The sequence below is a fragment of the Nuphar pumila genome, chromosome 14, assembly GCF_984573655.1.
Source record: "Nuphar pumila chromosome 14, dmNupPumi1.hap1.1, whole genome shotgun sequence".
Taxonomy (NCBI): domain Eukaryota; kingdom Viridiplantae; phylum Streptophyta; class Magnoliopsida; order Nymphaeales; family Nymphaeaceae; genus Nuphar; species Nuphar pumila.
Window position 1 is genome coordinate 10,045,886 of NC_143262.1, and position 27,291 is coordinate 10,073,176.

Consider the following 27,291-nt stretch of genomic DNA (forward strand, 5'->3'; position numbering starts at 1 on the left):
TCTGAACAACATAGTAGAAGTCTGAGAGGCATCTTTCTTTCTCTCTCTCTCTCTTTATCTTTTTGTATTTTTCTTTCTCTCTTTTTTTTATCTTTTTGTGTTTTTCTTTTTCTAGCTTGCACTGTGTACAAGTGGGGCCTTACTATCCTGCTTGCCTAACTTTGAATTTGATTTTTACTCAAAATGTGGGTGCATGATATTGCACTTACTTATCTTCTAAGTTTGTTTGCAGGCACAACAAGAAAACAAGGAGAATCCTAATTTGGCTCTATCTTGCTTTCCAATTTGTTTGACACGAAGATGAGCTAAGCTAATCCACAAGGGGAATGTTATTTATACAATGAACATATCACCTGAAATTTTTCTCGTAGGATTTTTTGTTTAGAAATTGGAATTGCTCGAAGAATAATTTTGTATTACTGGGGTAATTTTGGAGTTTTGGATTTTTTGTAGGGAAAATATAAAATGAGAGTCTGTTTGGGTGAGGTCTAGCTGAGCAAGATAATTGTGTTCTTTATTGGTTTTTCAATAAAAATCCTAGGCCATAACATCTATTTATCCCAAATCTGTCTACTAACAAACTCATATACCAAGAAAAAAACCAAACTGGTTAACAAGAATTGGTATACATATAATTTTTATGTTTTGGTATTTGGATTATTCAAAGCAAAAATCTATATTTAAGGCAAAAATTATACTTTGACAAAAAATTAAAACATATAAAATGATAGGCGAATCGGAAAACTAAGTAATCCTACTCATTATTGGCCAACTGTCATTAAACAATAAACATTTAAAAAACAACATCCACGTAACATGTCAAAACAAACGTTGGACTTGGTACAGTTGTCCCATTTTTTTTTTCCTCAACACTGAACAAGCCATAAAATTCCGTTTTTCTTGCAAAATATTTCCAAAGGTGCCACTCAGAAACTTACCAAAGGAGCGACCGACCGAGAGGGCGTCGTTCCAGGGCGATTGAGGGACTCTGGAAGCCCTAATTCCGGTGATGGATTCGCCCTCCGACCGGTTCTCTGGCCCGTCCGGTGATCTCGCGCACCAATCCGGCGAGAACGGCGTCGTTCCCAGGCACGCATCCGGCGGGAATGGGGGTTTCTTCAGTAAGGATTGCTCGGATACCGCTCCGGATCGGGCAGAGACGGCGTTCCCGGCGCCTTCTTCATACGCCGTATCGCCATCAAGATTGCGTCTACCAAAGGAATGGGAGAGGCTGGAGAGGGGCGTTTCTGCGTCGGCGAAGGGTTTTGCTATCGGCGCAGGCCTCAAAGGAGGCCTCGCCGCGTTCTCCATCCTCGCCCGCACGAAGAATCGATCGTCTTCGAGGTGAGAATTAAGTTTTTTTTTCTCGGAGAAGAGACACGGAGAGATAGGGTTTTTTGATCATTTTTGGTTTGTAGGCATCTCTTTTTCCCCTCGTATTTCATGTGCGATGTGGTCTAATTTTTGGTTCAGGAAGAGCAGATCTGTGTCGAATCATGACGCCGTGGTGATCGCCATCAAAGAGACGTTGCAATACGGGCTCTTCCTCGGCACGTTTGCGGGTACATTTGTTTCCGTAGATGAGTGTATCGCTGCTTTGGGAGGGGACGATAGGCACGTTACTTTTCTACGCCTTTGTGTCTCTCCTTGCTTTTCCTTTTTCGTTTTTCTTGTTTTCATATTCATTCTTCTCAAATTCTTTATGAGGTGCTCGATGGACTTAGTTTCCACCTTGGTAAGAGCAACAATCGAGTTACTGATGCATCCTATAACTTGGTTATGAGTGTTTGTGTTGACGACCCTCAGTTGGGCAGGCGTTCTTGTGCATTCTTGATCAATTTGTTTCTATCTTCGTTTTCAGGTCATTGCTATATGTTGAGTTATCATGCATTAAAGAACCTGGGGAGAATCCTACTTTGGGCAAAAGTAGATTTGTCTTTGAGGTGGATGATCATTGGTCCCCATCTTATTTCTTAATCCACCTAAGGCTTGCGACTATTTGATACCACTGTGGTGATATTCAAGATGACATCTTGCTCTATAAGGAAGATGGTTGTGGCTAGGGTGTTCGGTGTAAAATAACCATCCATATTAGATGTGCTTATTACATTGATTGCTGACCTTTTTTAATCTCCTCCCGCCTTCTTTGTGTCAATATTCAAGCAACCAAGTCTCGCTGCCTTTTTATAGTTTCTACTTTATTGCCTTTCGGTTCATAGCCTTCCTTGAGTAACTCCTATTGAACATGACTTTAATGAAACATATGTAAGTTCTTCTCTTCTAAATTCTAATAGCTATTGGAAAGGGGAGAAGCGATGTCTTAGTCCACTAGATAAGTAGTGTGTCCTTGATAATCAGCTCATATATCAACCATTTCTTTGGATATAAGCCAAATTATGCACGCTTCTATGTGATTGAAGCTTTTGGAGATTCAAGTAGCTAAGGGATACTAAATAATTCAATCTGAACTATGAGGAGACATTTAGTTTAATCACTTGAATGGGTGGGAGCTTACCTGGAAAGTAGTTGGCTGTGAATGGCCTGCAATGTGTAGATAATAGTTCTCATTCGGTTTGTTGTGCTGGTTAAAGAAGTTGGAAACAATGCTTTATTGACATAGTTTTGTGTTCAGTACAGTAGATCTTGGCTCTAAGAAACTAACCAAGTATGTTGAGTCCTTGAAAGATTTAAGTATTCAACACTCTTTTAGTGTCTCGAATATGGGATGGTGAACTGTTAGTGATAATTCAACAAAGAGTCACAAGTAGGGGTGTCAATGGGTCAGGTTTGACCTAGACCCAACCCGTACCATACCCTATAGGGTCAAGGTTTGGTGATAAACAAGAAGGACCAATTAGAATCTGGGTGGGACCCGAAGGGTCCGATTAATATATGGATCCGGGTATGGTTTGTGAAATTTCATACCACACCCAGGTCTGATCCAAGTTTCGACTAAGATACGCAAATTTTCAATGTAAAAAAGATAAAAAAAATATTACTTTATTGGGTATGGTTCAGGTCTGGTTCATGAAATCCTTATAGGAACCGGGTATGGTTTCTCTTATGTTGAGTCCCATTAGACCCGGGTCCGGACCGGATACCGTCATCTCAAATCAGGTCTGGGTTTGTTTCCACTTGGGTCTGATCCAAACCTGACCCGTTGCCACCCCTAGTCACAAGACAAAGGGTGTTTATTATCAACAAGTCCTTTTGAATTAGGGTGCTCAATAGAGCTTTATTGGGTTAGTAAAAAGGTATTTTAGACTTGGAGTTACTTCATGACTTCACATACACCATCATATTGGAAAACATTTATGTGTATGGTCAAGTAGTGAGTAATGCATGAGGGGAGAAAGGACGTTATGAAAGCATACTATTTGAATCAAGGTTGTTTGTATCGTGTCGATACGTATCGTTACTTTTTGGTCTAATGTTACGATACACACTTGTATCGTGATACAAGTGTGTATCATACTCGTATCAGGTCTATCATACAATACACTCCTGTATTGACCCCGTATTGTACGATATGGGTCTGGCGCACTTTAAAAGACCCGAAAATAAGTCTTTTCGTTTTGGGTTAAAAATTCCTCTTAAGAGTCGTCTTCTACACGTGTAGAGGCTCTTGGAAGGGAACCCACACACCTTAGGTTTCATGAGATCGATTTGGGGGCCAATTCTTGCGCAAAGGAGAGGGCTTTTGTGATTTTCTCAAGAGTGCATTTTCACCTATTTTTTCATTCAAGAAAGTGAGTTAAGGTAAAAAATCCTTATTTTTTGCTTGTTATTGAGTATTTTTGGGGGAAGATGGCATCGAAAGATCTGGCATGACAATGGTGCTCTCAAGTAACGAGTGAAAATTGATTAAGAATCAAATGCAACTATTGCCAAAATAGGTTTTTAGGTGGTATCTTTCGGTTTAAGAATCATTTAGTCAGGGCACATAATGTGCAAGCATGCACGTCAAGGAAATTGTCAGATACCGTAAAATGACAATGTTGAGAGGAAAAAGACAAGAAAGAGAGATTAATGAGGCATAAATGGGGTATGTGGAGCCCTGAGAGGATGTGTATCAAGGTTGTTAAATGCGATGAGGCGAAGCGAGGCGTTGAGCCTGCGCTTCGCCTCTGAGGCGTACGCCTCAGGTACTGAGGCATACGCCTCTCACAACATGAGACTTTCAAGTATTCGTGGTAAACGAGCCTTGGAAAGCTGAAACCCCGATAATACGTATTCGACTGCATCAGAACGACCTTTGTTTAATGATCAGATTTGGAAAGCTGAAACCCCATCTGTAAATAATCAGATTTTTTTTATATTTACCTTAGGTGCATCACTGCAACGCCTCAGTACCTTCAGCGTGCGCTTCGCCTCTGAAGCGTACGCTTCAGGTATTGAGGCGTACGCCTCTCACAACACTGATGTGTATTATGAAGATGAACTCCCTACTTCTGATCTTACAACCCATAGCATAGGATCTGAAGTACTAAGTTTTGCAGCGAAGAGAAAATGTATGGTTGGTATTAGTAGTAGTGTCGCGGGCACAAAGAGAAGAGGAAGAGGAGAAATAAGTTGAGCATGAGGGAGTTCTTCAAGGGAAGGACCAGGATGTAGAGCAAGGCTCTATTAGGAGTTTTTTCCCACCTAGGACTGCCCCTGCGATGCAGCCTGACATTTGTATTGATATGACTCCTCATCGTTAGTCGAGCATGCAGATGTCACGGTTGAGAGATAGTGTTATGATGTTTGCATTCATTTCAATGCGGCAAATTCCTTTCATTTTAGGCCATGACAGATGTCATATGACTCATAACCAGTATCAGGCCTGGATACAATATGCCTTCATATCATGCTTTAAGAGAAAATATTTTAGATGTTAATGTGAATGAAATGAAAGCTTATTGTGATGAGATTAGGCAGTCATGAAGAAAGACTGGTTGTAGCATCATGGCAGATGGATGGACAGATAGAAAGTCGAGGACCTTGATAAAGTTTTTTGTCTATTGCCCCCAAATGAACCTTGTTTTTGAAATCAATTGATTTGTCTGATACACCCAAGACAACAGATGTATTGTTGAGAGTTTTTTATTAGGTTGTGAAAGAGGTTTAACTTCAAAACATTGTACGGTTTATTACTGATAATACAACAAATTATAAGGCAACAGGTAAAGAATTGGCAAAAAAAGAATTGTCATTCTTTTACACCCCGTGTGCTGCCCATTGCATAGACCTCATGCTTGAGGACATTGGCAGCATGGATGGGGTTCATCAAACAATTGAATGCTGCCAAGAAATTACTAAATTTATTTACAATCATGCATGGGTTTTAACTTTTAAGCCTAATGAAAAAGTTGGCTAGTTGTGCTGAGTTGATTCGTAGTGCAGTTACTAGATTTGCTACGAATTTTTTGACAATGCAAAGTTTAGTAAAGAATAAAGTTGCACTAAAAGAAAGCACAGAGAAATTGTAAATATTGTATTCAGAAGTGAATTGTGGGATTCATATGTGAAGTTGTTAAGAATAACTATACATTTGGTGAAGGTGTTTTGATTGATTGACAGTGAACCAAGTATGGGTTATCTCTATGAGGCCATGGATAAGGCAAAAGAGGTCATTATAAATAATTTGAAGGGAAAGAAAAAATTCTACATACCTATATGGAACATCATTGATCATAGGTGGACTAGACAACTTCATCAACCTCTTCATGCTGCAATATACTATTTAAATCTTGCATTTAGATACTCTTCTACTTTTAAAATGGACAAGAAAGTCAATAGGAGAGTTTTGGATTACATCGAAAGGTTGAACCATGATTATAGCATTCAAGATCAAATTCATAAGGAAATGGAAACTTATGATAATGCATTGTATAATATGGGGAGACCTGCACCAATACAAAACCGTGCCACAGTGTGTCCAGGTAATTTATTTTGTCTATTTCAATTTTAATTTCAAATTGTTATTTAGTTATGATGTTTTGTATGATTGTATATTTGTTTTCAAAGTTTTTTTTTTTCAAACTTGTGGTGGGCCATGTTTGGAGGTGATGTTCCAAATCTAAAAGCTTTTGCCATTCGCATTCTAAGCCAAATATGTAGTGCAAGTGGATGTGAGAGAAACTGGAGTGTCTTCGAGCAAATCCATACAAAAAGAAGAAACATATTGGAGCACAAAAGGCTACATTCGTTACAACTTACGGATGAGGCATAGGTATATAAAATTATAAAGTTTATTTGTCATTTTCATTTAAAACTCAACTAATTTTAATTTTTGCATGTCGTTTTTTTAGGCAAATCGAAAAGTTATCAGAAAGGAGGCACAAGGAGCAATTCGATCCCATCAGTTTGGAACATTTTGATGAATTTGATGCATGAGTTGAAGAAGAAGCATAGGCCTTTTTGAATGAAGAGGACATTCAATAGATTAACGTGGAAGGAGCACAAGAGGTAGATGATGAAGACCCCTCATATCTTGGAGACGATGTGGATGTCGAAGAAAAAGAAGGAGAAGATAATGAAGATGATTATGATTATTGATGTATCATATATTCATGTTTTATTAAAAACTTGTTCTTGTGAGATGTTTTTATTTATGTAATATGAAGGTATGACTCTTGTAGTATGTAATAGAGTTATAAATGCTTCGAAATGTGGTTTTATGTATGTAGTTTGTGCAATTCATCATTATTTCATGTGATATGAATTTTTTGGATTTTTATTGAATTTTTTTATTTAAAATTTACTATACAATACGATATGGTGTTACTATTGGGTTGATCGATACGGGTAACGATACGCTGCTTATAACCTTGATTTAAATGAGCTAATTAAATGCCTATGTAGTCAAAAGGCTAGGTAGTGCCTAGTCTATGGACCTCTAAAAAAACTAGTCAGAGACTAGACGGGACTAGTCGATACCTTAATTAAAAAATAAAAAAATATAAAAAATATGCAAATGAACTGCTAAAATTGGTAACAAACATGTATGCAACATAAAATCAATCACCAATAAGTAAAAGATAAAAAAACATATTGAACCTTACAAAACTTGCCAAATATTAAAAACAATTGAATAAGCAAAGCAGACAACTATCAACAAATACCAACTAATTTAAAAAAAACTAAATTCTTAAAATAAAGTGCTAAAACTAACAACAAACATGTATCCAACATAAAACTACTCAACAACAAATTCACGAAGCATAAGATATTGCTATTGTCAAGCATATAAACATGTTATATTACAAAACCTGCCCAAATATTATTAAGACCAACAACAAAGATGTATCAAACATAAAATTAATCAACAAATGCACAAAGTACAAAATACCTCTATCATGAAGCACATCTGCCTATTATATTACAAAACCTACCCCAAAATTAAGAAGAATTGAATAAATAAGCACGTCAATATCAACAAAAGCTATGCAATTTAACCTTAATCTGAATTCTTAAATAAAGTTAACAAATGCTTAAGTATGAGATATCGCTATCATCAAGCATAGTAAAGTTGTTATATTACAAAATCAGTCCAAATAATAAGAACAAAATAGTCAATACAATTTTAAGGAGTCAAAGACTCCAATATATATAGTCAATACATATCAACCAGTGTTGTTAAAAATGCGCCTCAAGGCGCAAAAGGCACGACTCTCTATGCCTTGAGGCACACTTAAATAGCACACCTTACCCGTGGCGCGCACCTAATGCGCTATGAGGCGTATGCCTTAGGGCGAGGCGTGCCTTACCCTGAGGCGTATGCCTCATTTGATTTAGGTCAAAGCCCCCATTTGACCCAAATTTGGGGCAAGCCCAACCCTTATTAAGGTTAGGCCCTCTCTTCTTTACCTCTGTCGCTACTCAATCCTCTCTCTCTCTTGTCTCTCCATCCTCCCTCTTTCTCATCTCTTGTCTCTCCCTCCTCTCTCACTGCTCCATCCTCCCTCTCTCTCGTCTCTCGTGTACGCTTCAGAAGAAAAAGAAGAAAAATAAGAAAAATAAGAAGGTATTTCTTATTTCCCTCTCTTGTTGCTCACTCTCTCATCTCTTCTTTCTCTCTCTTCTTTTTCCACCTCTTTATTTTTTTATAGTGTTTGGCTGACCCTTTTGATATTGTGTTTGGTGAAGATAAATGGATTTTACGGCTTTAAATTAGGGGGTTTTGTGTGTTTGTTAATATTCTTGCATTCTTTTGTGTATTTGTAATTTTTTGGCATTCTATTGTGTATATACATGCAAAAATGTGTTGGCTGACCCTTTGATATAGTGTTAGGTGAAGATAAATGGATTTTAGGGCTTTAAATTAGGGTTTTTTGTGTGTTTATTAATATTTTTGCATTCTTTTGTATGTTTGTTAATTTTTTGGCATTCTATTGCGTATATACATGCAAAAATGTGTTGACTGACTCTTTTGATATAGTATTTGGTGAAGATAAATGGATTTTTGGCATTTCTTTTATTTACTTATATTTTTAGATATTTTTTTATTTTATTTTTAAATTAAAAAAAAACTGAGGCTTACGCCTCACCTCTGTTTTTGGTGGAGCACTACGCTACGCCTCAATGCTTTTCATAACATTGATATCAACAAATGCACAAAACAAAGAGAAGAAGAAGATGAGGCAGTGCAAGGGGGAGAGAGAAAGAGAGACACAGAGAGAAGAGATGAAGAAGACGAGGCGGAGGAAAGGAAAGAGAAGAAGAGGCGGGGGAGTGAGACAGAGACAGTGACAAAAAGTGAAGAAGAAAAAGAAGGGGGAGAGGGAAAGAGAGGCATAAAGAGAGAAGAAGAAGAAGAAGAATTAGAGGAAGGGGGAGAAAATGATGAGTCGGGGAGAGAGAGAGAGAGAGAGCTAAAGAGAGAGGAGAAGAAGAAGAAGAGGCGGAGGAAGGGGGGAAAGAAATGTCAAGAAAATGACACGAATCCCAATGCACTTCATAATAGATATCAAGAACCAAAAATACAATGTATTTGAATACATACTCGCTATAGAAGTAACAATGGAGCACAAGAATTATAAAATAAATAATTTCATTGAGAATGAAATTCAAATAATACAAAAAGAAATGCAAAATTACAAACCTCACTACAAACACTCAAAACCCTAAAAACTACCCATCACGCTCTCACCTTACAAAGGCACACACCCACCCATATATATATATATATATATATATATATATATATATATATATATATATATATATATATAGAGAGAGAGAGAGAGAGAGAGAAGGGAGAAGAAAGAGAGTTTAAAGGAGAGGAGGCGCCTTCTAGCCGTTGGACTAGCCTCCAACAACTAGAACTTAGTCAATCTAGGTTGACTAAGATATATATAATATATATAATTATATATATTATATTAATATATACATGTGTATATATATACACACTAAAAAATACATCCATCTTAACAAGAAGAAGAACAAAGGCCAAGGAGAGAGAGGAGGAGGAGGAGAAAAAGATGAGCCAAGGAAAGAGAGAGAGAGAGAGAAAGAGAGGAGAAAAAAAAGAAGAGGCAGAGGAAGGAGGGAGAAGAAGAAAAAGAATTAGAAGAAGAAGATGCAGACGGGGAGGGGGAGGAATAAGAAGAGCTAGAGGAAGGGGGCGAGAGAAAGAGAGAGGAAAAGAAGAAGAAGAAGAAGCGGAGGAAGGGGGAGAGAAGAAGAAGAAGCAGAGGAAGGGGGAGAGAAGAAGAAGAAGAGGGGGCAAAAGCATACTCGAGGGTGACAACGATGCAGTGAGGGCGACGATGGAGGGCAGGTGAGAGTGAGCGAGAGAGAAGAGAGATCGAGAGAGCAAAGATAGAGTAAGAGGGGGGAAAGAGTTTTATAACTCTTCCCTCCCCCTCTCGTTTTTTCGTATTAAAAAATTTACTTTATTGCCCTCATGCCTAGGCGAGGGCAAGTTAGGCGCTGAATAGGCATCTAGTCAGAAAAAAGGCCCTTTTTTTAACCTAGGAATCTGGCCAACTGGGCGCCTAGCCGGCGCTTTTGACTACATAACTAAATGCGTCAACCACAATCATCATAGTTGGAGCCATTTTTTCTTCTTTTTTTTGTTGTCACTTATTTTTCTACACTTTTTTTGGCATTAGCCTTGGTTCTCAAACTGAATTTGAAACATTTCTTCAAATAAAGCAAATAAAACATATTAAGATGGTCCATTTTCTCTTTTCATCATATCCTACTATTAAGTAATAACCACAGATTATTTTTGGTTCAGGACTGCAAGATGGAGAGCACTGGTTGCTGGAGGAGTTGCTGGGCCCTCAATGCTCTTGACTGGTCCAAATTCTCAGCACACTAGTTTGGCTATATACATTTTAATGCGTGCTGCAGTCCTGGCATCACGTTGTGGAATAAAGAGTGAGAAATTTGGGCATATTTGTAAGCCTTTGGCATGGGCACATGGTGACATCTTTCTTATGTGCTTGTCCTCTTCACAGATATTGTATGTGTGCATTTTGGGTTTGCAAATCCTCTTCTTAATCACATGATTCATTTCTTTGTATTGTTCACATGATACTACTGTATGCGCACTTATGTCAACTAACTTCAATATATTGATTATTAGAATAAATATAGTCCCTATTTGTGATCACAATTTTGTTGAATTATTTGATTTTAGTTCAATAATAACTCCATTCCATGTTGGTTTTATGTATCACCTCAAATGAGAAGCAAAATCTCAATCCTCACTGGAGAGAAAAAATGGGTTTTTGTTAGCCTTCTAATGTTCATTATGGGCTGTTGGCTGCCATAAACAATATATATTTACTAGAAGTCACATTGTTGCCAAAAAGAATCAAATTGCAGGTGTATTATCAAGCTAATAAAAAGTTAATTTAGTTTCAATGCTTTCATAATGCTTTGATATGAACAAGTTGCCCTTGTATTCTGTTGTAGTGTAGGGAGGGAGAGTAAAGGCTTGAGTAAGCATATCTTGAAAAAGTAAGTACACTGACAAAAGAAATGTGCAGACTCAGGATTGCTCTGTTGCTCAAAGCTCTAAACATGAGGTTGCACAAGCTGAAGAGAACCTGAATATCAACATCTTTCCTTTTCTGGCATGTATGGCTGGAAAAAATATAGATGACTAAAGAGTACTATTTTTCTTAGTGAAATTGTGCAATAAGATGCTTAAAAAGAAAGTGAAATGCATTATAACTGCTTTTTGCTTGTAGGATGGTGAATGATGAAATCAATTGGGATCCATAGATATCGGTTAGTGCTCAGTTCTGTTTGATAAAGCTGTGTAAAGGTGATTGATAAGATGTGATACCTAGAAATGCATTATAATTACTTTTGGCTTATATGATTAATGTAACATTAGTGAATAATGGAACATCTAGAGATCAACCAGAGAGTTTAGATCATGGGTTATCAGTCCCTACCAATATTGGGTACTCTTGGGTATGGGTCATCTAGGTTTCGAACTTAAATTGGCCCATTTGTCCATCTTATGTGCCAACCGTCGTGTAGCCTGTGCTTGACATTAAGTGTCTGTTGTTAACTGTATTTTTGTTGATGATTATTTGTTCACTAACTACATACCTTTGTCATGCTTTATATTTTTTGTTTGTAATTGACAGTCTATAGCTTTATATCTAGAGCATATTATTAAGTGTAGTATAATTGAGCATTATATATATATATATATGTTTGTAGGGATGGCAGTGGACCAGGGTTGGGCGGGGGGACAAGATTTCCATCCCCGCCCCTTCTCAAAATTTTGTGCCCTCCATCCTCGTCTTCATCCCCGCACAGGTTTTGATTTTAATCTCCATCCCCGGTCCATTCCCAGTTTCATGTCCTCCATCCCTGGTCCAAACGGGGCTAGGCGGGTCGGAGCCCGTTTCCTCGGTCCTTCTGCTGTTAGAGGAAGGAGAGGAGAGAAACGCGGCTGGTTAGAGGAAGGAGAGAGGAGAGATTCAAGAAAGGGTTTTATGTTAGGGTTAGGAATATATATATAAGGGTATAATAGTAATTTTTTTAGCAAAGATTGGGGCGAGGCTCGACGAGGCTGGGCGGGGGAAAGAGTAAGTCCATCCCCGCATGGGTTTTGATTTTAACCTCCATCCCTGGTCCATTCCCCGTTTCATGTCCTACATCCCCGGTCCAAATGGGGCGAGGGGAAACGGGGCCCGTTTCCCCCCCAGTCCACTGCCATACCTATATGTTTGTATATGTATATGTTATCCATACCGATGTATTCATCCTTTTGAAAGTTTTTGAGTCGTAGACTTTGTACCCATGTCGTACCCTGTATCCGCGCACACCCATGTATATGTGACATAGGTTAATAGTGAATACTATGAAAAGTTGTTTCTTTGCCAGCTATATCTTACTGTAGTCTTCATGAGGTACCTCTTCCTGTTTAGGTACCATTTGGCTTCCCCTACATATCTCCAGGATCTTTGAAAGGAACTGCTGTCAACAAAGGCGTAGCTAGGGGGGGTAGCCCAGTCCTGCCTCCCGAAACAGTTAAATTTTTTTTTTTAAAGCCCAGCCCTGATTCCATATGAAATAGGTTTTTAATTTTTTATCCATTTTTGTAGCCCAGCCCAGTCCTAGCCCAGCCCTGACTGCAGCAAATAGTTTGATTCGTCCATATGAAATAGATTTTTATTAATAATTATAGCCATTTTTTTTATCTCAAAAAAAAAAAAAAAAACGGGGGCGCTGCCCCCGAACCCCCGACTATCACACGTTTTTTTTTTTTGCTACCCCCCCCCCCCCCCCTCGCATGAATCCTAGCTACACCACTGGCTGGCAAAAGACTTGTACAACAACTTCACCTTACATAGATACTTTCTGCTACTTTTATGGCAACAATGGCTTTGGCCATTTTCTGATGATGTTGGTGCTCCATCTGTATACTGATTGAGGAAAACTTCAACTCCTATGTGCTCACTGGTGCAGTAGTGTGACACTAGTTCTACCATGAGTCTAGGTGCTGGACAAGTTGTTCTTACCTTTGTGGTTTTTGGGGCTTCATCTGGATATGTATGTTTTATGCTTCTAGTTTTTCTTTCTTTCAACTAGCCTTACCTAGCCATGTGTCAAAAGACAGTTTCCATTAGTCATCACTCCAACTCATTACCTAGTTCAAGAAACCTAATAAAAATGTGAAAATAATGATCTCCGTTATATCACTATATGGCTACGTGCTCTGTTAACACATGTTGCAGCAACTTCATCTTCAAATTTCTAGTTGCTCTGTCAATGATATTGTCTTGGATACTCCTTTGTAGAACCCATCTTAGGTTTTTAAGTTGTCCAACTCATGGTTGTGCTTCCCTGTAGCCTGCATTATGGGACTGCACATGGTTGGCTCTTTTTATTCCCTTGGTCACTTTTGTCATGTTAGCTACATGAGATAGTGATTCATTTTCACATGAAAGTGAAAGCTTTCTTGTGTAACATTAAGTGAGCTCAACTCAAGTTTGTTTGTTTAATAAACGAGCCAAGATCAAGGTCTACTGATCCCCACTTCATGGTGCAAGACTGTCAGTATGTTGGATAAAACCAGATCCAACATGATGCCAACCGGTAATGACACTCACTAGGATGGGTGTGGCAAATTAATTGTGTTGGATCCAGAGCATTGGATTCATAGGTGGACCAGACCTGGTTTAGGTATTTATTAACCATAATGAAGTCCCACCTAAGATCTGGTTAAGATATGTTCCTTTTATATTTATCTTTTCCTTAAAAGTATGGATTCTATCTTATCAATCCAATTTTGGTTTTGCTACCCTTTTACCGGACTCAAACTTAGGAACTTGATGCGTGTGGGTCAAAGTTGGATTCAGATCCAGAGATGGCTGGGCAATGACAGAATCTGACATGTTAATAGCTCTATGCAGACAATTTTGACAAATTGGAAAGTGTCCACTTTCATATATATTTCAGAACAAATATGAGAAACTGATTCACGAGTTTCTACAATTACTTTTGCATGTAAAAGTGAATTCCTAAACATATCTCGACCGAAGGATTTTTCTTGCTTCTTGATTGATTCCTTTGTTGTGGCCTTATCATTTTTCACTGCTGAAATCCTCTCAAACCTTAGGCCATCACTTGCTGCTTGTACAACTGCTTGTTGACAATTTTGTGTTTCAGAATTTTAAACTATTTAAATTTTGTCTTTTGCCATGTAAGGCTAGTTAATTAAATATTATAATTCTTAGTTATAGCCTGTGGATTTTGATGTTTGGGATTCTTCCCCTCGCACACTGCAGGTGATTCGTGTACTTCTGCTTCTGTTGTTTTACAAGCGTGCTTGCTTGCTATAATATACCTGTACTTTACAAGTTATGCATTGCTCTTGGTGTTCATGATTAAAATACTGCAGAACAATTATAGGTTACTAATGCCTATGTATGTGTCATAGGCAAACTCTTGACATAGAGAAGTCTTAATTGCATTTCTTGTCACATCAGACAGAAACAAAGATTTATAGCACACATATAGTAATTGTAACTGGCAAATAATGGGAACAAACCATCAAGTATCAAACTATCAAACACATGATTCTTTTGATGTCAAAACATGGTAACTTTAAATAGGAGATAATGCTTGTTTAAATGTTCTGCAGGTCTGCTTATATCCTGAAGCAAGATACCTTGCCTTCCTCATATAGGTCCTTCCTCAACAAGCATGGTGGGAAGGATTCTGTTATTTTGCAAGGTGTGAAAGGGATTGCAAGCGGCAAACCATTAGGAAATTTGGAGAAAATTGAAGGTTATTACAAGTCCATTGGTGTAAACGTAAAACTAAATCCTGATATGAAAGTCCCGTGCACGGTATACATTTTTCCATGGTTTATAATAGTTTCTCCAAGTCTAATGCTGTATAAAATTGACTCTGGTTGGTTGCCCATTCTGTTCAATATTTTATCTTATTAAAAACTATTTTAACGAAAAACACATCCATGAGTCCAACCGTGTAGGTTTTGTCCTTAAAATATGTTTAGAAACCAAAACTAACCTTTGGGTCATGCTTAGTATTGATCTGTTTACTAATTTCATGTGTTAAGGTTTACTACAGCATGATATTTTGACCATTTTTAAACCATCCACATCTTCATGAATTGGGACGCCTTGATTTTCACTGTCTTGGAAATTGAATCATGATACTTTGGAAACCTACTATAAATAAATCATGATACCCACATATGTACGGTCAGATTTACATTTGGTGGCTGTATGGTATCAAGGTTCAGAACCACAATAAGGGCATGTTTGTTTTGATCACAGGTTTTTCAGCTGTGAAAGTGATTTGTGTGATTCACATTCTCAGGCATTAACTTTCTCATGTTTGCTTTTAGGTTGTGAAATTGACTTGTATGAAAATCTATCATGTGATAATGTCTCATGTCATGTCATGTCACTGCTTTATCACATTCACAGCTAAGCATCTAATGCTTGAGAAATTTATTTGCAGGGTTAGATGTGTAAAACTTTCACAAGTTTTGAGGCTTCGACATTTACAGATGGAATCACATTCACGGGTTGCATTTTTGCATGTTTGCAATGCCCCTGTGGAAGTTCTAAAATGTGATTCAGAATCACAAGAAATCTGTGAAAGTTACAAAATCACAGGCATTGCAAACATGCCCTAAATTTTCTCATGTGTGTGTGTAATGTACGAATGTGATGGATGTCCGTTTGCATGTGCCCACATATATGTGTGTACGCTTTCTTTTGATGATAATATGTTCCAGGAAATAATGCTGTTTCTATGCATTTCCAGATGGTTCATGGGAATCAATCATGTGCTGGGCACACAATTACTTTCCTACTTCAAGCTTATGGAAGAGCATTGCCAGTTTATCTCCCTGTGTATTTGATTCCTGCACTTATAGTTCATAGACAGGGGTTGTTGAGAAGGTATTAGTTGTTTGCAAACAATAGTTCCTCTTTCCATGTCTTATGCAATATATTATTGGGTAATGTTTAGATTTAAGTAATCATAGTTTTCAGATTCTGTAGAATTCTTATAGACAGATCCACATTCACTTGTGATCCATTTGTTTACCAGTTAGTCGGTAACCTATCATAGTATAATTGCTGGAATTTCTGGCATGAATTTGCCACAAGAAGTTTAAGTATTTTGAAATGGTTCTTTTTATTGCTCCTCATATTTTACTAAATTTTCCTAGAAGAATGGATTACAAGTTGCTGTTAGCATCTTTGGGATTGTGATGTGGACTTCAGAGTTATGTTTAAAAAAAACTCAAAATGTCAAACAAATTTAAGTTGTCTGAATCAAGCCAGTTATGGTCTTAGGATTACTAAATATTTAGAGAAGTTAAAAAACCTAGCATAACCATAAAGTGATTGAGATATGGTAATAGGAGAACTGTTTTATTGCTTGCTTTACTACTACGTCATTTGAAAGTACCAAATTTGGGATTTATGAGTCTGCTGATTCATCTGAGCTATCCTTGGCTAATCCATTTCATAATTCAATGCAGGCCCTACACTATCCTCACTAAGAGCATTCTGGGCATTGCAAGGTCTAGCTTGTTCCTTTCTGCATATTGTGCATCAGCTTGGTGAGATTTTTATCCTGTTTCAATATCAGTAGTTCCTTTTTTTTCCTATTTAAGATCAGTCAGGGTTTTCAATTTTTATAACAACCTATGCACATTGTGTCTTATGTGGCTGTGATCTGGTTAATATGTTTTATCCCATGCGTGTACTTGTTGAGATTCACTGTTTGCAAGCAGAGCGATATGAAAGTATATGTTCTTAGTAGGGTAAGAGCAGAGCCAGGGTTTTTTTATAATGATAAATATTATCAAGATATAAAAAGTAACCAGTAGAAGCAGATAAAACAAAAAGATTAAAGGTCTTAACAATGGTATCCAACTCACAATAACCCCGTCCTCAACAGATTTGTCCCTCGCCACCTTTCTTTTTGCCGGAAGTATAACATCTGCTTGCCGTGTCATGGTTGGTTCTTAAATTTGAAATCCATCTTCAAAAGTCCCACTATTCCTTTGCAACCAGACTAACCACCAGAGATGGTAGCAAGTTAGTTGAGATATAAGCAGCAAGCCATATGCATAATTTTGAGTAGTTAGATCACTAACAGTTTGTAGCACACTTGATATGGACAGTAAAGATACAAGTTGGTTCTCTTTCACTCACTCGGGCTACTCTTAGGAAGCTGATGGAAAGATTTCAGCTGCTCGTTGTTACTCCATTTTTCAGAGGACTACCCCAATTGGATTTATTTTGTTTTATAACTACTCTGCATGGTGGAACTCTCTCATCACTTTGAACCTCTTACAAATGATGGCACCAGGCTGTCTTCTGAAAATTGTCATAGTGAATAAGATAATCAACTTGTGCTGGTTAATAGGTCTTTATCATAAAAGAAGGAAGCTCAACAAGTTTCTTTTTCTCCAGAATGTGAGCCAAGATTCTGGGCATGACTTCTATTTTCTGAGTATGTTGTCCTTTTTGTTTCATGCTTCCCATTTCATGAATAATTTATGCCACTTCTAAGCTAATGAATTGTCCATCTTTTTCCAGCAACCATTCCATGTTATGAATTTTTTATTCTGATTTCTCTTAATATTCAAAAATCCCTTTAATATTCACTTGACTCGATAAGTAGTGATTCCAACATTTGTTTTTGTCTTTCACCTTTTTAGGTCATGGACATGCTTGCTTTTCAAAATTTTCCAGAGATGTAATATTCCACTGGTTGCCCTAGGAACGGTATGAAAAATCTTCGTCTCTGTTTTGCATTTTATCTCTCATTTTCTGTGAGCAGTTGTCCTCTATTTTGGATATTGTGTGTTGCTAGATAGCGTTGTTATTCAAATAGAATGGCTGTCTGTATTTCTTAATTAAGTTCCCCTTGTTTGAACTGGAGAATCCATTTAAAAGTAAGTGAACGGCCTCCTATTTTTGCTGTTTTGTCGGCATTCTGATTGTACCCTTTTTGGTGCTTTTGGCCAGTCCCCTCCTGGCTTGGCTTTAGCAATAGAGAAGAAGAGTAGGCGCATGGAGATCTCTCTCTACTGCTTTGCACGCGCTGTTGAAAGCTTCTTCACATGGATGGCAGATATTGGATTGGTCCCTCCATCTAAGAAACTTGGCAGGGCAGACGTAGTTCTCTTTAGCCTATCAACTGCCATCATCATGCACTGCTATGCACAAGAAAGAGAAGTATTCCGCTCAAAGTACCTGAATGTGCTTGATTGGGTTTTCGGGGTGCCTCCGACAATCCGCAAGGAGGCTCAGGTGAATCTAGAAAAAAATCAGAAATCTCAAAATGTTTGAGCTATATTCTAGTTACTGGTTAGTAACAAAGACGAAACGGCAGATGCCATACCAACTTGGAAGACTTGAACGACCATCTGCTAAATGTGATGATGATCGTGGGCTTTGAGGCATCGGTTGGGGTAATGCATTGAATTTTTTATGGAAAGCTGATCAATTACATCATATAGAGGCCCTTATCAAAAGGGGCATTGAATTAGGAGGTTTGAAAAAGAATGAATTACAGGGTAATGTTTTGGCCAGGTGATCAGAGTAGTATCTGCTAACGCTAGAAGGATCTTGGAACACTATTTGTTCAGTATTCAAGACAAAATTCATCACATTACATATGCCTATGTATCCTAAGCATTTGAATGAAAAATGACTTGGATATCATTGTTGTATGCTCGAATTAATTTTGAGATATTTATTCCATTTATACATCATGTATTTATGCTGCCCTTTATTATAAAGTTCATATCAATTAAACTTTATTTGTGATAAAGGTTGCTTTTTCCCTTTTATCGAGCCACTGCCCAAGTAAGAAAATTAGTTAGCAGAATTAGCCTAATTTATCTTGAAGGGTTACAAGTTTGCTTAAGTGGCTCAAGTGAACTGTGTGATTAATTGCTGCTCCATATAGCAAGTAATCTTCAATCAGCAAAGGTAGAAAAGTGGTTCAATGGTTTCTTAACTTGAAGGTTTTTCCCATCTAAAATAAGTTGCAGATGATGTTTGAAGCCGCTGTTTGCCAGAAATGAAACTCTAAAATGTATGCACACAGTCGTGACAAGCTATATCACGATGCCTCATCCTAAGCAAATTTTACTGAGTAGCTGAAATGAAAGATCTGAATATAATCTAAACACTACTTTATTTTAAGATGAAATCAATGTCTGGTTGTGCTCCATTTTGAGCTGAAATGCGAGGCCTGAGTGTACTATTTTAAGCTGAAATAACTCCGCTGGGATGGAAAGCATGAATGTAGTATGAATAGCTAGAGATTGCGACCGACTTGAGAAAGGCTCAAGCAACTTTAACAAGCCAAGGATAGCAGGCCTTCTGGTGTGTTGAGTCAAGCCATACAGTACACACAAAAGCTTCGAAACATATGAGAAGGCAGCACATGAGAACGAAAGAAGGGAATCTGCATGAGCATGGAAAGGAAGGGGAATGAAGTAAGCTAGATGAATACTTCAAGAGTCAGAAGAGACGGTCTTTGGGATCACACTTATTCACAAGGTTTGGTGTGCCAGCTTTTCTATGTTCTACTAGGCAAGGCGTACTTGTGCTTGATCCACGATCGGGTGTGTTTGAATGCTTAGTTTGAGATTCATGAAACCTTGGCCAGACATTGAGCTGACCTGACCCCTCCCACCAGGTCGAGCCAGAGATTCATGAATCTACACTAGAAAATAAGGATCCAAATTCGGTGTTTGAATTGCTCAGATTTGGGATGAAACCCATGCTAAAAGCACCACTCAACCAAATAGGTGAGAATTCAGAATTCTCGGTTTTGTGAAATGGCCATAGAGATCAAACATCCAAGTTCTGGAATTCAATGGCTTACTAATTTTGCCACATCGGTGTCTCTAGGAGACCAGCTGGGTAAGTTAAAAAGACTAGTAAACAACCAGAGGGTACCAATCCAATTAAGTAGGGGTAGGCTGTAGTTGCATGGCTCAAGACCCACAAAAACTCCAACCATATTGAGAAGCATTTATGGGATTCATATCCACCAAGTATTTATAGCTATAAGTGCATTCATCTCTATCATAGTACTTCTCTGAGATCTTGCACTGCCAACCAATCGTTCCAAAATGGTAGCTACTAGCAAGGCAGTGCTTGTCCTGGCAAGAAAGAAACAGAAAAAGTGACATGCTAAATCCTCATTCAAAGATGCTAGAGAATGAGATTCATCTGAGGAAACAAAGCCTAAAAACCCCAGCCAGAAACCCAAGATGTTTTCATATAAAAGAAAAAAGTGTGAACCAGAAATAGCTATATAACTCTTGTTTGCCTGGTCAAAAGTGAATTATGTAAACTGAACAATGCTTTTCATTTACAAAGCAATTGAATAAAGAACAGAGCTCTACTAGAGAAATTCTCCTCTGCAATTATCTCACATAACCATCATTCTCAAAACAAAACGGCAACATCACCAAGCATTCTGGCAATAGCTACAGTCCAATTACAGACACTCGCTTGATATGCATGCACTCAGAAATGGAAGATGATGTTTTCTGTAAATATTATTGGATATTGAGAGAAATGAAGCAACTGCATTTCTATTAAATACTTGGCATCGAAGAATACAAGCATCTGTGAACTCTCAACCACCATTTACACTCCTTTATTGTCCAACAAGCAAAGGATAACGTGCTTCCACCATCTACTGTACATGGCAATCAGCAATCTTCCGCAACTCACACGGCTCATTTAGAATGGCTCTTTCAAAAAAGAGAAAGAGAAGAAAACAAAGAAAAACCACCATATTCATCAGGGAAAAGCCTACCTCTTCAACTCTTGCCACCTAAACTCTCATAAAACAGGATGTATCCATGATCGGTGTTGCTCGAGTACTCCTGAGCTGATCCAAAAAACGTCTGCACAGCTGATTCATCTATCATCTCTACATTTTCATCGTCAAAGAAAAGCCAATGGTTGTGGCTCTTCACCAAGCTGACATAATGACCATGATTAGGACCACTACCGACATGAACAACAACAGCAAACAAGGAATACTCAGAGTCTGCATTGTCCATGGTGTTGCTGAGCTTTAACTCCAGGGGAAAGACAACTCTGTATGATAGTTTTTTGTAGCGGCCAAGCTGCTCGATATATTTGAAGCGTTTCAAATGAATGACGAGGATGTGAGGAGGCTTCTTTATCTTCATCCTCTTCTGTGCTTCCTGCAAGCTGCAGAGCGAGGCAATTCTGGTTAAAATAAGAACAAGAAAATCATAAAAGCAAAAGGCAAAAAAAGAGTACAGGCTAGAGCAAAAGACTTAGTCGATAAAATATTTGATTGATGCATACAACAGTTTTCCTTATGATACAAAAGGAACAGGAACCTGATGTTTTCAACCAGTGTATTCCAGTATCGTGTTCGTTTTATTTTGTGTCAAATATAAAATGATTCAGAAAGGTAAGTTCTCCAGCAAAGTGACATCCAAAATAACCAATAAGAGAAATAGAAGACAGTTTATCAGTAACAAGATTATTGGGAGGAGGGGGGCAGAAGCTGAGCAATAAAAAATGTGCCAACTATTAGGTTTATGTCATCATAAAAGGAAAAAAGGAGAAAACGGCCAATAAGAGGTTCATAAATGGTAGAAGGTTGACCAACGGCTCAAAAAATTGCAGAACTGCCTGGTCACGCAACAACACAAACATTCCCAGCAACTGCCCATGTTTTATGGTAAATAATGAGAAATATATGAAACCTTCCACCAAATTAAGATCATCAAAAGTATGAGTATGAAACATAACTCCATTTGTTGATCCTAAGGAAAGATTAAAGAGAATGATATAAACACTGAACCTGCAACATTTATCACAGAAGAATTTATCCTCAGCATTCAATGTCTCAGTAGAACTGAAATTTTTGAGACAACTGGTGATGGAACTGTTCTGTTCGATATCAAGGCTCAAATCTAAAAATGTTTCATCCCTTGCTGTAACCGTTTCACACCTTAGGCATCTAGTTTCATTGGTGAGGATACCCTGTAAAGGAAAAACAATGGCACCAACATCACCCACTTTTTAAAGCATACATCTTGAACAATTAACAATCTATAAATTACTCAAATAAGTTGCTAGAGTGATGGAAACTGCGAAGTACCTGAAAATTTTTGTGAACCCATGTAGTCAGGGACTCTTTCTGAACACCATTAGCTTGAACATTCCGCTGTCCATTTGTGGCCTTCTCTGATGGTGATGAAGTCCCTGGAGACCCTTTCGCATCATTCAACTCTTTCTCAAGGATGTCAGCAAGCTCATTTAATAGGAAATTCAAGAATTCATGTGCATCCTACACAAAAACAGAAAGACGTTCATTCATCTTCCAAAAACGATGGGAAAAGTTTGCAGGATCATCTAAGCTTACACCCATACCTGATGCATGTAACTACGGAAAATCTCATTCTCTTTCTTCACCCTTTGCACAAAACGTTTTGGAGCAATAACACCTGTTTTCTTTTTCTGAGAGCTTATCTGCATCAAATTAAAGAACCCACTTTTGGCACTAAAGACCGTACATGCAACACAGAGTACATAAAGTAATTGAACAATTGGCTTGATCATACTTATAGAGAACCCATATTTTGGCATACAGGATAGAATGGGATAATATTGGCTACACTCATGGGTAAGGAAACCCTTAGTGAAAAAATGTAACATTTTTATTTTTTTTTCAGTTTTTTTATACATCTGACCCTCCAGATGTGATATTTAGTAGAAACTGACCTTTGGATCATGTTCTTCTGACATATGTCAGATTTTATGAGGGTTGAAAAATCAACGGCCTACAATGTACCAAATTTTCAAACCTCGAAAAACACATTTTTATGTCCAAAAACTGTGATTTAAGAGTTGATTTCTACTATTTTGGCCATGCTGAACGCATCCATGAAGTCAGATGTGGTCAAAACAACCTCCAACTGTGAGTTCTAACTACAGTTTTCCTTATCCATGTGGGTAGTAAATGCTATCCCAGATAGAATATGCAGTACAAAGTACATAAAATACTAAGAAAATAAATTAAAGAAATCAACTTTAATTCCATTTTAAACAAAAAGTACAACAAAAACCATCATGAACACCTCTATTGTGTCTCATATGTAGCACTCCGGAAGCAAAAGCTCAATTGATGATCATATTACCATACTAGTTGGTTGGTCCCAGGTTAGGAGTTGAGAATTACATACTTGCTTAACAAAGTAATACAGGAAGCACTAAGTGACCCAATAAATTAGGTTAAGTTTCTTTTCCTGCCTCTCAAAGAGAACACTGATCTTAATTCTCTTTTCAATTTTCTCTAGTTTTCTTAAGATGAAATCAACAATATTTACATTAAAAAGAATAAAAGAATATGTTCTAAGTCCTCTAACCCACAAGATCCAACCCCTACTACTAAATCAAGTTTACTGTGTTTGATTCCAGCCAGTAGCCAGTTGCAAGCGCCCTGAGTGCTATTTGGATGAACATGAGAGCTCATAACTACATCTGGTGCAAGAACGCTGTTATGTGACATCTCTCTCTCTCTCTCTCTCTCTCTCTCTCTCTCTCTCTCTCTCTCTCTCTCTCTCTCTCTCTGACCTAACCATGGATAACTTGGTGCAGGAACCTACACACCCAAAATTATTGGACACGTGCAATGAAAAAGAAAGAGAAGAGAGAGAGTTTATGAGGGTGAAATCTAATGAGGATAATAAAATAGGTAATGATTATTCATTATCATGGTTTAAAGTGATGATACTGTGACAAGAAGGATGTCTATGCATTTGGATGAGTGAGGGAAATGGAGTACGCTTTTGAGTTGTAGGATTTATTGGGTATGCATTTGAAATGCAAAAAGAAACTGCATATACTTTGCTATTCTTTTTTCTTCTGGGGGGTAGTTAGGGACTTAATGTGCATGGACCAGGGGGAGGGAGGAGGGGTGGCTAGCTTTTGGTAGTATAATTTTTCTTTCTTGCTTGCCTTTAATAGAAGTGAATAGAGTAAAAATAGGGCTCCTAAAATATAAATTGCCGCATCATACAGAATGTTTTTGATAGGTCCCAACAATGTCATGCAGTTATTTGAAATGCTGATACAACAGAGAACATTCACACCAGAAACAACCATCAATAGAGGTAGTGTATATCATGCAAAGCAGATCGGATGACTCCAAGCAGCCATATGCCAATGTCATGCAGTTGACCTATAAAATGCTTAAATTACAGGGAATGCTCAAAGTCCGAACTGCAAACAATACCAAGGATAACTAATCACCCATTAGACATATTTTGCAAACGTTTCCACATTTTGAAAACAAATACCATACTTTGTAAATGTTTCCAGTCTTGTTTAGTAACTTCCACATTTTTAACACAAAGGCTAAAAACTTATCCAATGATTTGCAATGTAGAAAGATGATCAGACTTATTGTTCTCCAAACAAAGATGGAACTTAAACGTGAGTCATGTGTTAAGATGATTTCTATGGTTATACTTTATCAATAATTTCCCCTTGCTCGAAAAAAAACCCAAAAAATACTGAAACAAAAACCAAAAACATAAAATTTAAATTAATACATATAAATCTGAGGAAGAGATGAAACAGAATGCTGGTTATTGAATAATAATGCACCTAATCACCCACTAGACTTGTACCTGTGTAAATAAATCTGCCAAGCATGTCAACAGATTCTCCTCTGCATCTCCAATATTCTTATTGTTAGCATAGTACTCTAACAACTGCTCACGGAATGGTACACAAAAGTACAATGCCTGTACCACAAAATAAAGTTGAATTTCTTGTTCTTACAGAATATCATGCATAAAAGAACATGTATATAGCCAAAGCACAACCAAAGCGTGTCACAATTCAACCATTTCACAGTTAGGCAATCGCTGATTAAAGGAGATCAGACAAAATTACACATCCATCTCAGCAGTGTAAATCAGAAAAAATTCTTTTATACACTAACATATCACATTGTTACAAATTCAAACTCATGTTTGTTATAGACATTTAGACATGAATACCAGATAAATTGTTCAGGTAGTACATATGCTTCTTAACTGGAAGCAGAAAGAATGACATTGGATGGTTGGATAACAAAACAAGGAAATCGGGTACTGCCTATGCTAGGTAGACATTAGACAACTATCGGTTTGTAAAGCCTTCCCTCAAGAGATTAGTGGTTACTCTTGCCCTTTGATCCAGACAGGGCTGCCCAAAAACGGTTTATTGGCCTGTTAATGTAAACATATATGTATGTATATGTTTACATATGTATTTCTGTACATATCTAATTAGGGGCATTTTGTCTTTTCATATGTATATCTGAAACAAATGTATTTTTATCTTTTTTATTTTTCTATTTTATTTATTTCTATTGTTGTAAATATTCCCAGCCAACATGGGCTTTTTGGGAATTAGTTTGGAGCCGTTGGGTAGGTCCCAATGGCTCCCTAGGAGCTTTGTCTTGTACATAAAGGGGTCTAATCCCTCTCTCATTTTATGCAATCTAAAGGGGTTATTCCCTAATAATATTCCTTATTTTTTGTGTTGTCAGCCCTTAAGTGGCTTATTGTTGTGTTTTCTTATGTTGACCCATAAGAGGTCATATTCTCAAAGTGTTCTTTTGCCCATAAGTGGCTCACTAAAGCATATACATCAGTTTGTGACACGGTATCAGAGTCATATCATCTATTTGGTGATATTCAACTCTTCCTCAAGCATATTTGAAGTGGTGCGAAGATCGGGCCTTGCCTTGGGAAGCATGCCTACCAACTTTCTTAAAGATTAGTCATCTCATGAATGCATAGAGGCATTGGTGCTTCAAAAAGAGTTGAAAGTTGTTCCAAGTATTTATTCATCTTTCTCTCTCCTCTCTTGCTTTGTATCTTTTGGTTCCATGGCCGACAAAGAAGTGATGAAAGTAGTCCCAATCAAATTTGATGGAAAGAACTATAATTTATGGGCTACCGCCATTAAAAGAATTCTTATTGGTAAAGGATTATGGGAGTATGTTGATGGTTCCGCAATTGAACCACAACTCTTACAAAATCTATTAAAGAAAATGATGGAACCATTAAGGAAGAAGTTATCAAAGGAGAAGAAAAGGGAAAGGCTCTTGTTGGATTATAAGAAAGCCTTGAAAGAATGGTAAATTGGCCATGCTAAGGTATTTTCCCTATTCATAGGAAGTGTGAATGAAGATACATGTGAGACTATTTTGGAATTTGAGAAAGTCAATGAAGCATGGCTCTTTATCACACAAACGTATACTCAATGTGATATTGCCTTTAGATGGAAGCTTCAAGATAAGATACACAATTGTAAACAAGGTGACGAGAGTGTTAAGAGGGTATTTTGGCTCTTTAAAGAAGTTGTGGGACCAAATGACTAAGTTAGAGCCCATTTGGGAAACTTTCAATGGTGCTCAACTTAAAAAGAAGCAAATAAATAACGAACAATTTTTTCAATTTATGAGAGGATTGAGACCCGAGTTTTAACAAATGAGAAGTAATATCATTCATAGTAGACAAGATGAGCTGCATCATATCCAAGAGGTTTTAGCTCAAGTTTGTATGGAAGAGACTAGATTGAGGTCTCAAAATGAAACAAGAAAAATTAAGGACAATGTATTGGCCGTTTCAAAGCCGAGAGCCAGCACCCATACATACAAACCTCCATACTTTTACAAGAACAATAACTATGGGAAGAATCGGGTGTACGAGGGAAAAGAAGATGGAAAGAAAAGATGAGGTATTTTTTATTGTCTAAAATTCACGAACAAAGAGGAAAAAAAGGTTGCTTCGGTTGGTACTTCACAAGTTGACCAAGACCCTTCAAGCAAATCAATTTCAAACATGCCTCTTTCTCAACTCATAAAAGCATTGCAACCTCTTCTCAAAGGAGAATTTGTGATGGTTGTCGCCGTCTCTTCCTCTTCTCCTTCAGGTATGACTCCTTGGCTTTTAGACTCGGTTGCCTCATTTCATATGATGTATGATGAATTCATACTTTTCAATTATAGTAATTTTACTAGTAAAAGAAATATTTTTACTGCCAATGGAACCTCTCTTGATGTTAGTGAAATTGAAAATTTTGAAAAATGTCCCAGTTTTAGTATTCCACAAATAAGATTTGTTCCAAAACTAAATTTAAATTTGTTTTTTGTTTCTCAAATCATTGATCATGGATGTAGAGTCTCCTTCACTTCTAACCAATGCTTAACACAGGATCTCCGGTTCGAGAAACAGATTGGGAAGGGCATAGAGAAGGAGAC

General features: G+C 37.5%; 2 protein-coding genes across 5 annotated transcripts in view; one reads left to right on the forward strand and one right to left on the reverse strand.

Annotated features, from left to right (window-relative positions):
• The first annotated feature begins 921 nt into the window (after nucleotides 1-921).
• LOC149816316 (uncharacterized) lies at nucleotides 922-18,753 on the forward strand. The gene is made up of 8 exons (XM_089987523.1): nucleotides 922-1,344; nucleotides 1,474-1,614; nucleotides 10,229-10,456; nucleotides 14,606-14,813; nucleotides 15,763-15,899; nucleotides 16,487-16,567; nucleotides 17,675-17,741; nucleotides 17,985-18,753. The coding sequence occupies exons 1-8, from the start codon at nucleotides 1,010-1,012 to the stop codon at nucleotides 18,306-18,308; spliced, it is 1,521 nt and encodes a 506-aa protein (XP_089843649.1). The 5' UTR covers nucleotides 922-1,009; the 3' UTR covers nucleotides 18,309-18,753.
• LOC149816317 (ubiquitin carboxyl-terminal hydrolase 4-like) overlaps nucleotides 7,194-27,291 on the reverse strand; it is a 28,370-nt gene continuing 8,272 nt past the window's right edge. Inside the window, exons 2-8 of one of the 4 annotated variants that reach the window (XR_016427661.1) lie at nucleotides 24,665-24,781; nucleotides 22,404-22,502; nucleotides 22,132-22,320; nucleotides 21,832-22,013; nucleotides 20,803-21,206; nucleotides 16,889-17,025; nucleotides 7,194-7,372 (exon numbers count right to left, since the gene is read on the reverse strand). Coding sequence is in view for 3 of the 4 variants with exons in the window: in XM_089987526.1 (XP_089843652.1) it covers nucleotides 20,807-21,206; nucleotides 21,832-22,013; nucleotides 22,132-22,320; nucleotides 22,404-22,502; nucleotides 24,665-24,781 (987 nt within the window). In the remaining variant the exon portion in view is untranslated. Of the gene's footprint in view, nucleotides 7,373-16,803; nucleotides 17,026-20,274; nucleotides 21,207-21,831; nucleotides 22,014-22,131; nucleotides 22,321-22,403; nucleotides 22,503-24,664; nucleotides 24,782-27,291 lie in introns of those variants that run through there. The other 3 variants (XM_089987526.1, XM_089987525.1, XM_089987524.1) reach the window with 3 other exon arrangements.

Coding starts and splice junctions, on each gene's coding strand:
- LOC149816316 (XM_089987523.1), top strand. CDS start 1,010: ATGGATTCGCCCTCCGACCGGTTCTCTGGCCCGTCCGGTGATCTCGCG. Junction 14,814..15,762: donor ATATGAAAGTCCCGTGCACG/GTATACATTTTT, acceptor ATGCATTTCCAG/ATGGTTCATGGGAATCAATC. Junction 15,900..16,486: donor AGACAGGGGTTGTTGAGAAG/GTATTAGTTGTT, acceptor AATTCAATGCAG/GCCCTACACTATCCTCACTA.